At 32.8% G+C, this 12738-nt stretch overlaps 1 protein-coding gene across 1 annotated transcript; it reads left to right on the top strand.

Moving 5' to 3' along the window:
- Positions 1-1232: 1232 nt before the first annotated feature.
- On the top strand, positions 1233-12527 carry LOC138335697 (ficolin-1-A-like). The gene is made up of 5 exons (XM_069284859.1): positions 1233-1569; positions 3354-3439; positions 5610-5706; positions 9952-10116; positions 12274-12527. Exons 1-5 carry the CDS (start codon positions 1233-1235, stop codon positions 12525-12527), a joined length of 939 nt encoding a protein of 312 aa, XP_069140960.1.
- Positions 12528-12738: the final 211 nt, after the last annotated feature.

The raw sequence follows: 12738 nt of genomic DNA, 5'->3' as shown, positions 1-12738 counted from the left end.
AATTCTTCTGATATTCCAGGAACATTCGTTTTTCATTTCATAAGAGAATACCTGTTTTTTCTGTTTTTTTTTCATCTTTTTTTTTTATCCTCAAATCGATAGTGTTAATTTTTGCTCTAGAACGAATGTACGTACCCGGCCTACTATACTTTGCGGACGGGTACGAAAAGGTCCCTATATGTCGTAGTGGAGCACTGCCTAAAACAATCACTCGGGCACAATTTTCTATACTTTACTAATTATTTTAAGCATACATACGCATTTAAATATTATTTTTTTCCAAAAGAAACATAACGATCAATCTTAATATCTACTTTACCACTCATAAGACCTCAATTCATAATTTGTAGACTTGCCGTATAATATTCCTTCGAAAAGATTATCATATTTGTATGCGAAAAAATAATGTCTCTCTGTGAATTTGATATTTTATACTGTTCAGTTTTATTGCCTAGTAGGTAAGTGATATCAAACAAGTAAGATGAAATACATACAGACGTTTTAATTATGATTCGCACAAACATTCCCTTTTCTCCATTAGCACTAATAGGCACCAATTATAGCTCTAAAGAGAACACCATTATCTTTCTAAAAGTCTTTTGAGCTACAATATTGCAGCTAATTTTGCCCATATTAGGACATAGGTATTAATCTCGTTTGTGGAATGCACACACCATTATTCTCGATGTCGTGAACTAACATGGCTTTCATTTCCTTGATCTGTGATTGATGCCTCTGTATAAAGATCACCAGCTTATCAAAACCACTTCCTTCATATCACAATTTGACCTGTGTATAAAGACCACTTGGCTATAGAGACCACTTTTCCCCTGTCCCATAGGTGGTCTTTATAGACAGGCTTGACTGTAATGCAGAATAAAACATTAATTATGTTTTGAAGAAAGCATCCCATTAAACCAAGCTATAAATATAATTTATTGATTCAATTGATTTTATGGTCTCCATTGATTGTTTAATACCCAATTTAGATATCTGTCGTCTAGGTTTGTGAGGTCCTGGTATCTAGGACCAAAACACTTTCACCTTTGACATTTATATGACAATCTTCATTATTGATGAAGATCCTATTTAGGTTTTTTTTCTAGACCGATGACGCCCATAAACTATGGGTGAATACAGTAACTTAAGATCAGAAGGATTCCGTCCTTTAATGAGTGCTCTAGTCCACTGACACATGATTGGGGGAATTGTCTAGGACTGAACCGATAACAATGGGAATGTGGAACGTACAAAAGACGGGAAAGGGACTTTTTTGTATCATCAAATTTGTGGTATCCATAATTGCTTCTATCTCACAGTGCGTTGCTTTTAACGATGGCATGTTCAACAAGGTACAAGGAGGAGTTCCATCAAACATCAGTTCAATGAGTTCAGCTATCGACATCTCAAGTCCTGTAATGTGTGCAGGATACTGCATGAATGAAGAGAGATGCGTATCATTCTCATACACAGAGGTCAACAACACATGTGAAACTTATTACTTTGAACTCGATGGGGCGGCAGGTACTGCCATATCCAACTTAACTATATACTTCTCAAAGGATCCAGGTACACGCAATTATATATTGACTTAACTAATTATGTTCTTTTCCAAACGAAATTCATTTGTTCTTGATTTGTATGCTTTTTACAATTATATTTAAGGCAGAAAAATAAAATTTATCTTTAAAGATAAGGAAATTATATTTAACTGATCAATTTCGACTTTTAATATACATTGTATTGAAAACCATATTTTTCATGAAATAAGTTGTAATCTAAAAAGTAATCTAAAAGTGATCTAAAACCATTGACCGGTATGTATTTTTTAAACATTAACAATAATACAGACATTATATAACTCTTTCATATTTAGATATGAAATATAGGGATATTCTACCGGAGGGTCACAAAATCTTGTAAAACCCCAGGCTTGCCGAGGGTTTTATAACATTTTGTGATCCCGAGGTTATCCAGTTTATTAGAGCTTGTCTTTAATTGAAAGATTTCAATCTATTCTGCAGGCAGCTTTTTCTCTCCAAATAGTTTGCTCCATTTCAAAGCACTCACGGAATCTGTCATTCGCCTTAACACTGTAGCTCTATCATAAATTGTTCTCATGTACTAAACATTTAAGCAATAAACTGTTACCTCATTGGACATACAGTTGATATGAAGCCCATCCGGAAGGAAGATAAATAGAATGGCGCCCGTTAGGGCGCTATGGATATTTATCTTTCAGACGGATGGGATTCATATCAACTGTGTGTCCAATCTGGTAACAGTTTATTACTTATATTTTCATTACGATCACTCAAGTTCAAAACTATACATGTATATCTTTTGAATTCCCCGCTTATGCTGGTATTGACGTCATCAAGTTCAATAAACGGAACAGCCATAGCATCAGCTTCTAAATATATATTTCAACACAAAACAGTTTGAAACAAGCGAACCAATGAAAACTATGCGATAATATTTTTCAATATATGCTATTTTGTCAACACGATAATACTCTTGGATTTTAAAGACCGCACAACTTTAAAACTACTTTTGAAAATATTTGACCGTTATGTATATGCGTAAGTATACATTGTATACATTGTCCGTGACGCGGCGGAAGCGCGAAATATTCATACGCTTCCATCTGGTTTAACATAGATCAAACGGGAAACTGAAAGCAGAATGGAAAATCTGCCTTAGGTTTTTTAAAGTTGGAAATCGAACGACAGCCAAACAGACCATTATATTGGATTTTGTATTCCTTTCCCATACCAATTTCAGGTAGATTTTTATGGCGTTATATAAGTTAGATTTCGTGTCTGGTCACTCTGGTGTCTATAGCTACAGATGTACGCAACAATATTGGAATTTTCCAACAACGCAAAATGCATTATTTCTTTATACCTGTTTGTTTGTTACGGAATGGTCTGTTCAAATTATAATTTACATGATGTTTATCAATGTTATGAACCATTCTTAAAATACATACAATGTATCGTCATAATTCAACAATTATTATTTAAATAAGGATGTGTGGATATATACTCGTAATTATCAACACAAAAAGGGTGATGATCTAAACGAAAAAATTCAAACAAACTAACAATAACAGCAAAAACAACAGAAACAAAACTCCATTTAAAAATAAACTGAAGAAATGACGAACAAAATACAATTAGGAAGGTAAAATTAACTTTATTTTCTAAGAATGAGCATGTTTAGTCAATGGCTGATCTACCGCACATGGTCCTCTTCCATAGTTATATGCCGATATTGTGTGATCTAAAATTGTCTGACTACAATCAAACAAGATGGTATTATAAGCATTTGAGAATGATTATTTTGTACAGGTATTAAGACCGGTGTTTACAGCATGACGACAGGCAGTGGACATACATTTGAGGTGTACTATGATATGGTGGATGGACCCTGGATAGTAAGTTAAACTAAAAATAGATGATAGCTGATCTATGATAAATCAATAGAGTGCCTTGATCGCAGCTTCAATACTTATTTACAAATATTAAAGACAATTAGCATTCATTGTATCAACTTCGCTAGATGTCATTATATGTAAAAAACAGTTTTTGTAAAAGAAAATGAAAAACTTTTCGATGACAGATGAAAGATGCCACTGGAATGCGGCGCATTCTACGATACTTTATCGATATAAGTACATCGAAGGACCACATTTTAGGAATACAATTTGAGTTGTCTTTTATAACATAGGGTAAAACACTATCAAAAGATTAACAAGGACATAGTCATTCAGATCCCCCGCCAATGGAGATATCAATGAAGTAAGTTTGATTGTGGAGACTTATGTGTATGAAAAAAACCCAGGAAAAAGGAAGTTGAGCTAAAGAAAGATGGAGTATAATTTAAGTAGAGCGGGGCTGCAATTGTTGAATCAGGTATACAGCCTTGACATTTATATTAGACTATATACACAAAGATGGGTGGAGTTTTGCAAAGTAAAATTTTCCATTTACCATGATATTTTCAGCAATGTTTCCATGGTAACGGAAAAAGTGCAAAAAATGAAAACCTAAAAGTAGCAAAAGGTACTACTAGACCATAAAAAGAATGTGTCTATGAAGTTTCGTGGAAATATCTCTGCTGGTTTTAGAGTTATGCTCCGCAAATGAATCTGCTACAAAAATCTGATATTTTCAGCATTGTTTCTATGGTTACAGAAAAAAGCACAAAAAGTGAAAACCTAAAAATAGCAAAAGGCACTACTAGACTATAAGAACAATGTGTCTATGAAGTTTCATGGAAATATCTCTGCTGGTTTTAGAGCTGTGCTCCGGAAACGATTCTTACACAAAAATCTGCCATTTTCAGCAATGTTTCCATGGTTACAGAAAAAAGTACAAAAAGTGAAAACCTTAAAATAGCAAAAAGCACTACTAGACCATAAGACTAATGTGCCTACGGAGTTCCGTGCATATATCTCAACCGGTTTTCCAGTTATGCTGCGGAAACGAACCTGGTACAAAAATATGTTATTTAGCAATGTTTCCATGGTTACGGAAAACGTGCAAAAAATGAAAACCTAAAAATAGCAAAAGGCACTACTAGACCATAAGAACAATGTGTCTATGAAGTTTCATGGAAGAGTTGTGCTCCGGAAACGATTCTTACACAAAAATCTGCCATTTTCATCAATGTTTCCATGGTTACAGAAAAAAAGTACAAAAAGTGAAAACCTTAAAATAGCAAAAGGCACTACTAGACCATAAGACCAATGTGTCTATGAAGTTTCGTGGAAATATCTCTTCTGGTTTTAGAGTTATGCTCCGGAAACCATTCGTACGAACGGACGGACGGACGGACAGACGGACGGACGGTCGGACGGAACCCATTTGTGTATCCCCCGCCCAACGAAGTTGCTACACTACTGACAAATCAAATTTTGTTTGTTTATCATGTATATCTAAAGGTACACGAATTAATAATGTTCTTCAGTTATAAAAGTTACTTTACACCATTACCACCATTGAAAAGTTTGAGATTTTTTATTTTACTTCAAGATAAAAAATATTAGAAATAATTAATTGCGTCCTGAAAAATGTCCATGGTACTATGCCCTATGTGAAATAAAGTACTGAGTGTACATCCACCAAAAGCAAAACAAGTTATTTTATTTTTTGTGTTAACTTGACAAACATATACATGATATAACACTATTCCTAGTCCAAATAAGGAGAATCATTTATGCTCTGTCAATATACATGTATGTATTTTTCAATGAAATAAATCTACATAAGCTCACTGCATGTTAATTGAATAGTATTGGTTTATTTGTCTCTTATGCATTCCAATCCATACCATTGTATGTTTTTTTTGTGGTTTTTTTTTTGTGCTTTTATGACTTGGTTTTTTTTTTATTTTTTATTTTTTATTTATTTTCTGTTTGATTAGTTATTGAGTATTCATGAGCCTTTAAGAGGAATGTACCACTATCAGGTTAATGAAGACGATCATTATTTGTTTTGATAGAGTTTTGAACAGTCGACTAACTTATCTGTGATCATGACAGGGTATTTCATTTGTCGGTTCGTAATTATTGACGTATTCGAGTTTGTTTGGTTATCACCCAGGTGATACAGAGACGAACCAATGGAGATGTTGATTTCTACCGGAACTGGGACGACTATAAGGAAGGTTTCGGGGACCTACACGGGGACTTCTGGCTAGGTGAGTACTCATATTTCTGAGATTTATATTTAGTGTTAGGAATTTGAAGTTAATGAGCTTAGGCTTATTGGGAGGATGTGTGGTAAGTAGCCATATTTTATGAGGTATATCTTTATTGTACGGTCAATTAAATTTTATTGTTCAGATAATAGCTTAGTCACTGATGATTAGTCTGATATGACCTATTAACAACGAAGATAGCACATTACTATTCTAACGTGAAATTGAAAATGATTTTACTATATCGGATAAGATCGTCAAACCAATTATTAATGCATGAAGCCTAAGATGTTAATTAGGATGACTGATTTTGGCTATGTAGTACTGACGCATTGGTGACTCCGTCATGTGTAGAGCGACAATGCGATAATGAATTAAGTGAAAAGCGACAATGCGCCAAGCGACAAAAATACTGACGTCTGTCGCATTACCATGCTGACACATGACCCATTATCGCATTGTCGCTCTTCGCTTGGCGAAATAACCATTTTCACGAATACGTAAGTTTTGCTATTCTAGCCCTGTTGTACCACATATTGAGAGAACATCTCGAAATATTCATACTAATATTTTGTAACTGACTTGTACATACGCGCTCGTATCCTATATTCGATAAGAATGTTGATGTCAATGTGCTTTCCGGGATAACTTGTATATTTATATTCAGTATGCCAATCATTTTTATTATAATACAAAATTGATTGAAATATAAATATTATCCGATCTAATCAGTATAATTGCCCCTTTCAGTCTCTAGGTTTAATCCATCTTGAACATTTTGATATGAAAATATCAAATATATGAACTATATGAATTTTTCATATCAAAAGGTTCAAGATGGATTTTACCTAGCTTTTCTTGTGCTTCTATGTACCTGAAGATGTCCAAGAGGCCGAAATTTGTGGAAGAGACATTTATACTGAAAATTTGTAAATGAGACATTTTTACTGTTTGAATTATATATATACACCTCTGGAGGACTACTATTTGAAAATAAATATTTTCGGTTATAATACAATCAATCACCAAATCTCTATTTTCCGAAAGTCCTTAGGCTTATAGGTACATAGTATAGATAAATAGATTGTAATCATATTCAGGAGAGTGACATCGTATCAGCAGTAACACAAAAACTTTAACCTAAACACGTGTTACGTATCTTGATTAAAGTGAAATTGTTCTCATACTGGTAAGTCAATTTTTTGTACAAATTCAACTTGAAAATATTGACACATTGACTAGCCAGTGCCAAACACTATTTAGTCGTAATGTAAATACTAATAACCAATTCATTAGCATAATATATATATATATAGGTTAAGGATATTTCACGGGGTATAGCTTTGCGCTAAAATCAAATAACGACTACTATTTAAACCATTATCAAATATTATTGAAATAGAGATGAGCCAATACTTTCTATCACTGCATTATAAAAAAACTAAATATAAATATTTTCTCACATTGGATAATTTTCTGACATTATTAAAGTTGTATGGTCTATAACTTTCGCTCTTTTTGTCATAGTGAAAACTCTTTAAGTGTTATACATATTTTTCTCCGTCTGCCTGAGGTTTAAACTTTCTAATTTTACCACTTTTTATAAAGTTGCAACACTGGGAGTATCTTTAATTATAAAAGTAAAAAATCTTTTTAACGTGTACACGTGAAAAATAGGCTCGAAAGATGCCGAATCATTCCGAACTCTTCCGAACATCGTCGCGACAATCTCGAAGTAAAACGAGAGTTGTGAAACCAAGAGAAAATATCAACAATTTTTCATAAACAAAACATGTGGTCGACCTCATCAGACTCTATCTACAAAGAAAATAATGCTCGCACATTACAATATTTGATACACACAACATGTTACGGTAATGTGTAAATTGGATGTTTCAAATGCTCAATCTGTGGACATATACAAGCATGATTTGCTCATATAGGCCAGAAGGAAAACGTAAACAAACGAATGTGTGCTTACGCTAGTTACCTGGCTCACCACGTGCAGGTTGTGTCGAACGTCAGTCACGTGATACGATTAGGAATCCGACAAAACCCGACAAAACCCGAAGTCACTGAACATGGCGGTGATTGAAGGCGCTTTATTCAAAACCAGGAATATATGATTCCTAGATTTCGGCTCTCTTATAGGCCGACATATGCTTTTGGGGAGCTAAATCATCAAGTTACGTGTTAATGTTTAAATATCAAATGTTTAAGTTACATATCGTTACAGTGAAATTAGCAGCAATACAACTTTAACGCTAAGTAATTGTACTAATTTAAACATTGAAGGTTTTCTATGGTAATCTTATCAATCGTTGTCTTAGGTTTCTATAAAACGGACAAATCAAAATAAAATAAAATTCGTTCTCTATATCTCTATGGTTACAATTAGTACACATTCTATTTCTTCGTACAATATTATGATGCCTTCCGGTTTCGATATTCAAATTTGTGAGCAAATAATCTAAATTTAGTTAACATATGTTTGTATTTATTTTCAATCGGTTTACTTACATAGAATTGATTAGAAAAACGATCTATCAAATGCTGATACAAAAAGCTATGAGAATAACTTTAATTATTTTGATAACATGTTTTTCTTTGAGATATCTACCGCCGACAGAGCATAAATGATATTCACTATTTGAACAATAATTGGTGTTTAATCGTGTATATATATGTCTAATTAACACAATAATAATGATAATAAAAAAATATTTTCCTTTAGTGCATGCGCAATCTGTACATCATCCCATATAGGATATAATGCCACGGGATATTTTCTGGATGCAATTAATTATTTTACATATTTTTAACTTGAAGTAAAATTAGAAGCTCAAACTTTTCAACGGTGGTAATGATGTAAAGTAAGTAACTTTTGTAACTGAAGAAAAATGCTAAATCGTCTGCTCCTGTTTTTGATAGTGAAAAAATAACATTTGTCAGCGGTGGAGAATCTTTAAGTCTCTGTTCTGTTATTTTATAAGAAGCGTGTAACGGTAGTTGGGAATCAAACATGTAAACAAGTCCCAATAGTGTTAACTCCACCTTTACACTCTTTACCCATAAATCATTTTCATTCACACATTCGTAATAACAAGTTTTCAAAATCAAATTATTTGTTGCTTTTTAGCTTCAACCAGTATCTAATAACTCTTAATTTTCTACTTACTAATAATGGCAGTCTCCCAAGCTCACAATATACCAAATCATTACAAGTTGTTTTTCTCACATTTTTTATTTTCTTACAAAAGTTGAAATGGACACGTTCTACATCCGGGGCTTTATTGAGAAGCATAGCAAAGTCTACTAGTTACATGTAAATCAAAAATAGAAAAAAATGTTTCAATATTTAAACAATGATTTCGTAAATATGAAAATAATACAAATAAAGCTTTTTGACCCTGTTCTGCAGCGTGTTTCTGTGTTTTAGAAAACATTCATCATAATAAAATAGCATTCCTAGATATTTAAAAGTTTCAACAATTTCCACAGAAGCATTATAATAAGTCCGAGACTCATTATTTCGTTTAATTCTGACGTTTATAAAAAAAACCTGCAATTTTAGTTTTTTTCAATTTTGACTTTAAGATTTCAAATTCTATTGTACTACTGAAAAGCGTTTAACATTTTTTTGTAAACCTTCTGGTATATCTGAGAACAATACCATTTCATCAGCATACATTAGCATGTAAATATTCAGCATTTTATAACTCAATACTGGGACAATCATCAGTTATAAAATTTGTTTCAGAGTCTTTTAGGAAAATAGAATAGGTGACAATTTTTCGCCTTGTAATAATCCAGATGGGTTTCGAGAAAAGATCACTCAAATGACCATTAGATTTAATACACGATTGAACGTTTTCATACAACGACATTTTTTTTTTTTAATTTCCGCTAATTCCAAATCTAATATACTCCATAATTTGCTTCTGTCGAAGTAGTCAAATGCTGTTTTAAAATCTTCAAACAACAATAAAGTCTTTTCAGTTTTCTATTAATAAGTGTATAAAAAAAAGTAAAAATGGCGTCGATCGTTGACCGTCATCTTCTAAATCCGAATTGAGCTTCGTTCAAAATAATTTCCTTTTTCCCAGTTCATAATCCTTGTAAATAATTCCATGGTAATTATTTGTATCATTTACACAACCTTTTTTTTAAATTGACACTATGGCAAGATTGCTTTAGTTTGCTTTATTTTGTTAATATAATACATTGTAATAAAACACTTGCCAGGTAATGACAAGATCCATGTTTTGACGAGCACTCCTAAAGTTCTACGTGTAGATCTGGAGGGATGGGGCGGGACGAAGGGGTATGCCCAATACTCGACATTCCAGGTGGCAGGTGAAGCTGAACACTACCAACTTACCGTGCAGGGATTCTCCGGCAATGTCTCCTGTAAATATTCTATTTTCCCATCGGTTCCATTAAGCAAATTTCATTGTTTGTAATCGTGGTCATAAAAATAAATAAAGATGTTGATATAATGTATGGATAAGAACAGACTTAATCTGAGAACAAACAAAAATGATTTTTGCAACCAATACAGAATGTTGGGTAGGTCATCCATGGTTATCGCAAGTGACAAATACATTTATGTATTGGGGGTGGGGGTTGAGAAGTAATATTAACATCATGGTATAATGCTCTTCAGAGAAGTGTTTGTTTTCATACATGTATATAGTTATTGAAGCTGTATCAATAATGATGGGTAAAAAGAATTAAAAGTACTTATCTATTTTTCCGGTATTCTAGAATCATAATTACATTTCATCCGCATTCTTCTATTTAATAAAACCAAGTGTTTCAAACTATATAATATTTGGTTCTTTTTCAATACATTGGCATAAATATAAGAAATAATTTCAAAAACATAAAACATCTTCAATTACGGGGCACCAAATGGGACACTTGTGATTTTGTACACGATATCTAATTTTGTGTAAACAGAAATGAATTTTGTTCAACAAAAATAGGTTCAGATTAACAAAATTTATAACATATTACAAAAATAAGTATTGTTATACAAACAATCTTACAGTGGACAAAAGTCATGACGAAATTCAATTTTGTGAACACAAAATTGATTTCTTCGTAACAAAATCACTTTCGTCTTAACTTTTTTTGATATAATAACTTCATTTCCGTAATGACAAAAATGAATTTTGGTAAACAAAATTTTCTTTCAGTGGACAAAAATCATTTCTGTTATGACAAACTTCATTTTTGTGGAAAGAATTCATTTTCATCTCGACAGAATTCAATTTCGTCTCGACAGAATTCATTTTCGTCAGTTGAGTATGCAAATGGGTCCATGTTTGACCTTTACTTGTAAGCTGCAAACCGATTGGTTGAAACACCTACAATTCGCTCATTCTTTGGCGAAGGATAATTAGACTTAGTAGTTGTGATAGTGAACGAATATTTGTTGAATATGTACGTTATCATTACGCTTATGACAATTCATGTGCATTTCCCTTGACAGACTATTTTGCATTGAGTATCCATTTCTGTATGTACGTAATCGGCCTGCACTTGATATCGTAACCTCCCTCCCCTTCTACTAGGCCTAATAAATGATATTGCAGAGCATGCGTCTTCACAAGAAGCATATTAAACATTCACAAGAATGAAACGGATGATACAAACACAGGAGCTTGCAGCCTATCTATTATGTAATGACACATTGGTTTAACACCGTGTGCGCGTGCCATACCAACGGTCACTATATCCAATGAGAGGCCATGTTACAAAATCGTGATGAGACAGTTCTTTTGCATATATCAATATTTGGATTCGGTGACAAAATTGAATTTTTGTGTTCAATTTTCACTTTTGTCAAACAAAACTCAATTTCACCCACAAAAATGAATTTTGGCATGACAGAAATGAATTTTTGTGAGGAAAAATATGAATATTGTGTGGTGGAAGATAATTCTGTAAGACGAAAATGATTTCGTTATGACAGAATTCACAAAATTGATTTTTATTACAAAAAAGACAATCGGCGCCCCGTATGAATACATGTTCTTTTAATATAAGTAGATATCGTTTTGTCTTAAACTGAAACAAACACACTGCAGTGCTTTGGCGTCAATAGTAATACTAGTATTAATAAACATGTTATAAAATGATTATAATTACAAAAAAATGTAATTATGTATGTTAAAACTGTTCCGAAGAGAACAACATCTTACTGTATGCAAACTATTTATTTTCACTATCTAGAGGATGTTGATGATGTTTAGGTTAATTAGAATATACTTCTTTTTCGCAATATAATTTATGTTTAAGTTAGTTACTTCTATCGAGATAATGGTTATGTTAATAACGTATTTTGACTTAATTTCTTATTTTGACTATTTTGATAATGGTTAATTTAGTTTCTTATTCCGACTATCCAGATAATGTTTAATTTGATGACTAATTTTCACTTTCTTGATAATGATTAATTTGATGACTTATTTTCACTATCCAGATACAGTAATGATTAATTGTTGACTTATTTTCACTATCTAAATAATGATTTGATGACTATATATATATATTACACAGATGATGCCTTGGGTCAACATAATGATAACAGTTTCACTACCTTCGACAAAGATAACGACAACCACTTCGCTATAAACTGTGCCGAGTATTACAAGGGCGGTTGGTGGTATTCTGACTGTCACTATACCAACCTCAACGGCCTGTATATTGTGGATGACGGAAGTACACATGTCAACTCAATGGTATGGGGAAATTTTTCTCGTGTCGACATAGGAGCACCACTGAAAAAATCCAAGATGATGATTAAAATGTAGATTTGAAGATAAGGTGTCAAGATATGATCTTTCGAGGTCACGACTGTCATATACATGTATCATCTGTCAGGCAACCGTTGATTTAAGTGTGGAAGTGGAAGAGTTCTGTTTGGTGAAGCATAATCATCCTTTTATTTTGTCTAATCCGAAACAAGGGGAAAAATGCATTCTTTATTGTGTTTTATTTCAGGAAATGATAGCATTAGACTGC

This window comes from Argopecten irradians, chromosome 11 (assembly GCF_041381155.1).
Source record: "Argopecten irradians isolate NY chromosome 11, Ai_NY, whole genome shotgun sequence".
In the NCBI taxonomy this organism is placed as follows: Eukaryota; Metazoa; Mollusca; class Bivalvia; order Pectinida; family Pectinidae; genus Argopecten; species Argopecten irradians.
Note: the sequence above shows the minus strand (reverse complement) of the source record. Positions and strands in the feature narration are given on the sequence as shown.

What these genes read in the sequence shown, in the direction of transcription:
- LOC138335697 (XM_069284859.1), top strand. Translation starts at nt 1,233, where the DNA reads ATGGGAATGTGGAACGTACAAAAGACGGGAAAGGGACTTTTTTGTATC. An exon ending in ATACTTCTCAAAGGATCCAG is followed by an intron (nt 1,570 to 3,353) that starts GTACACGCAATT and finishes TATTTTGTACAG; the next exon opens with GTATTAAGACCGGTGTTTAC. An exon ending in ATTCTCCGGCAATGTCTCCT is followed by an intron (nt 10,117 to 12,273) that starts GTAAATATTCTA and finishes TATATTACACAG; the next exon opens with ATGATGCCTTGGGTCAACAT.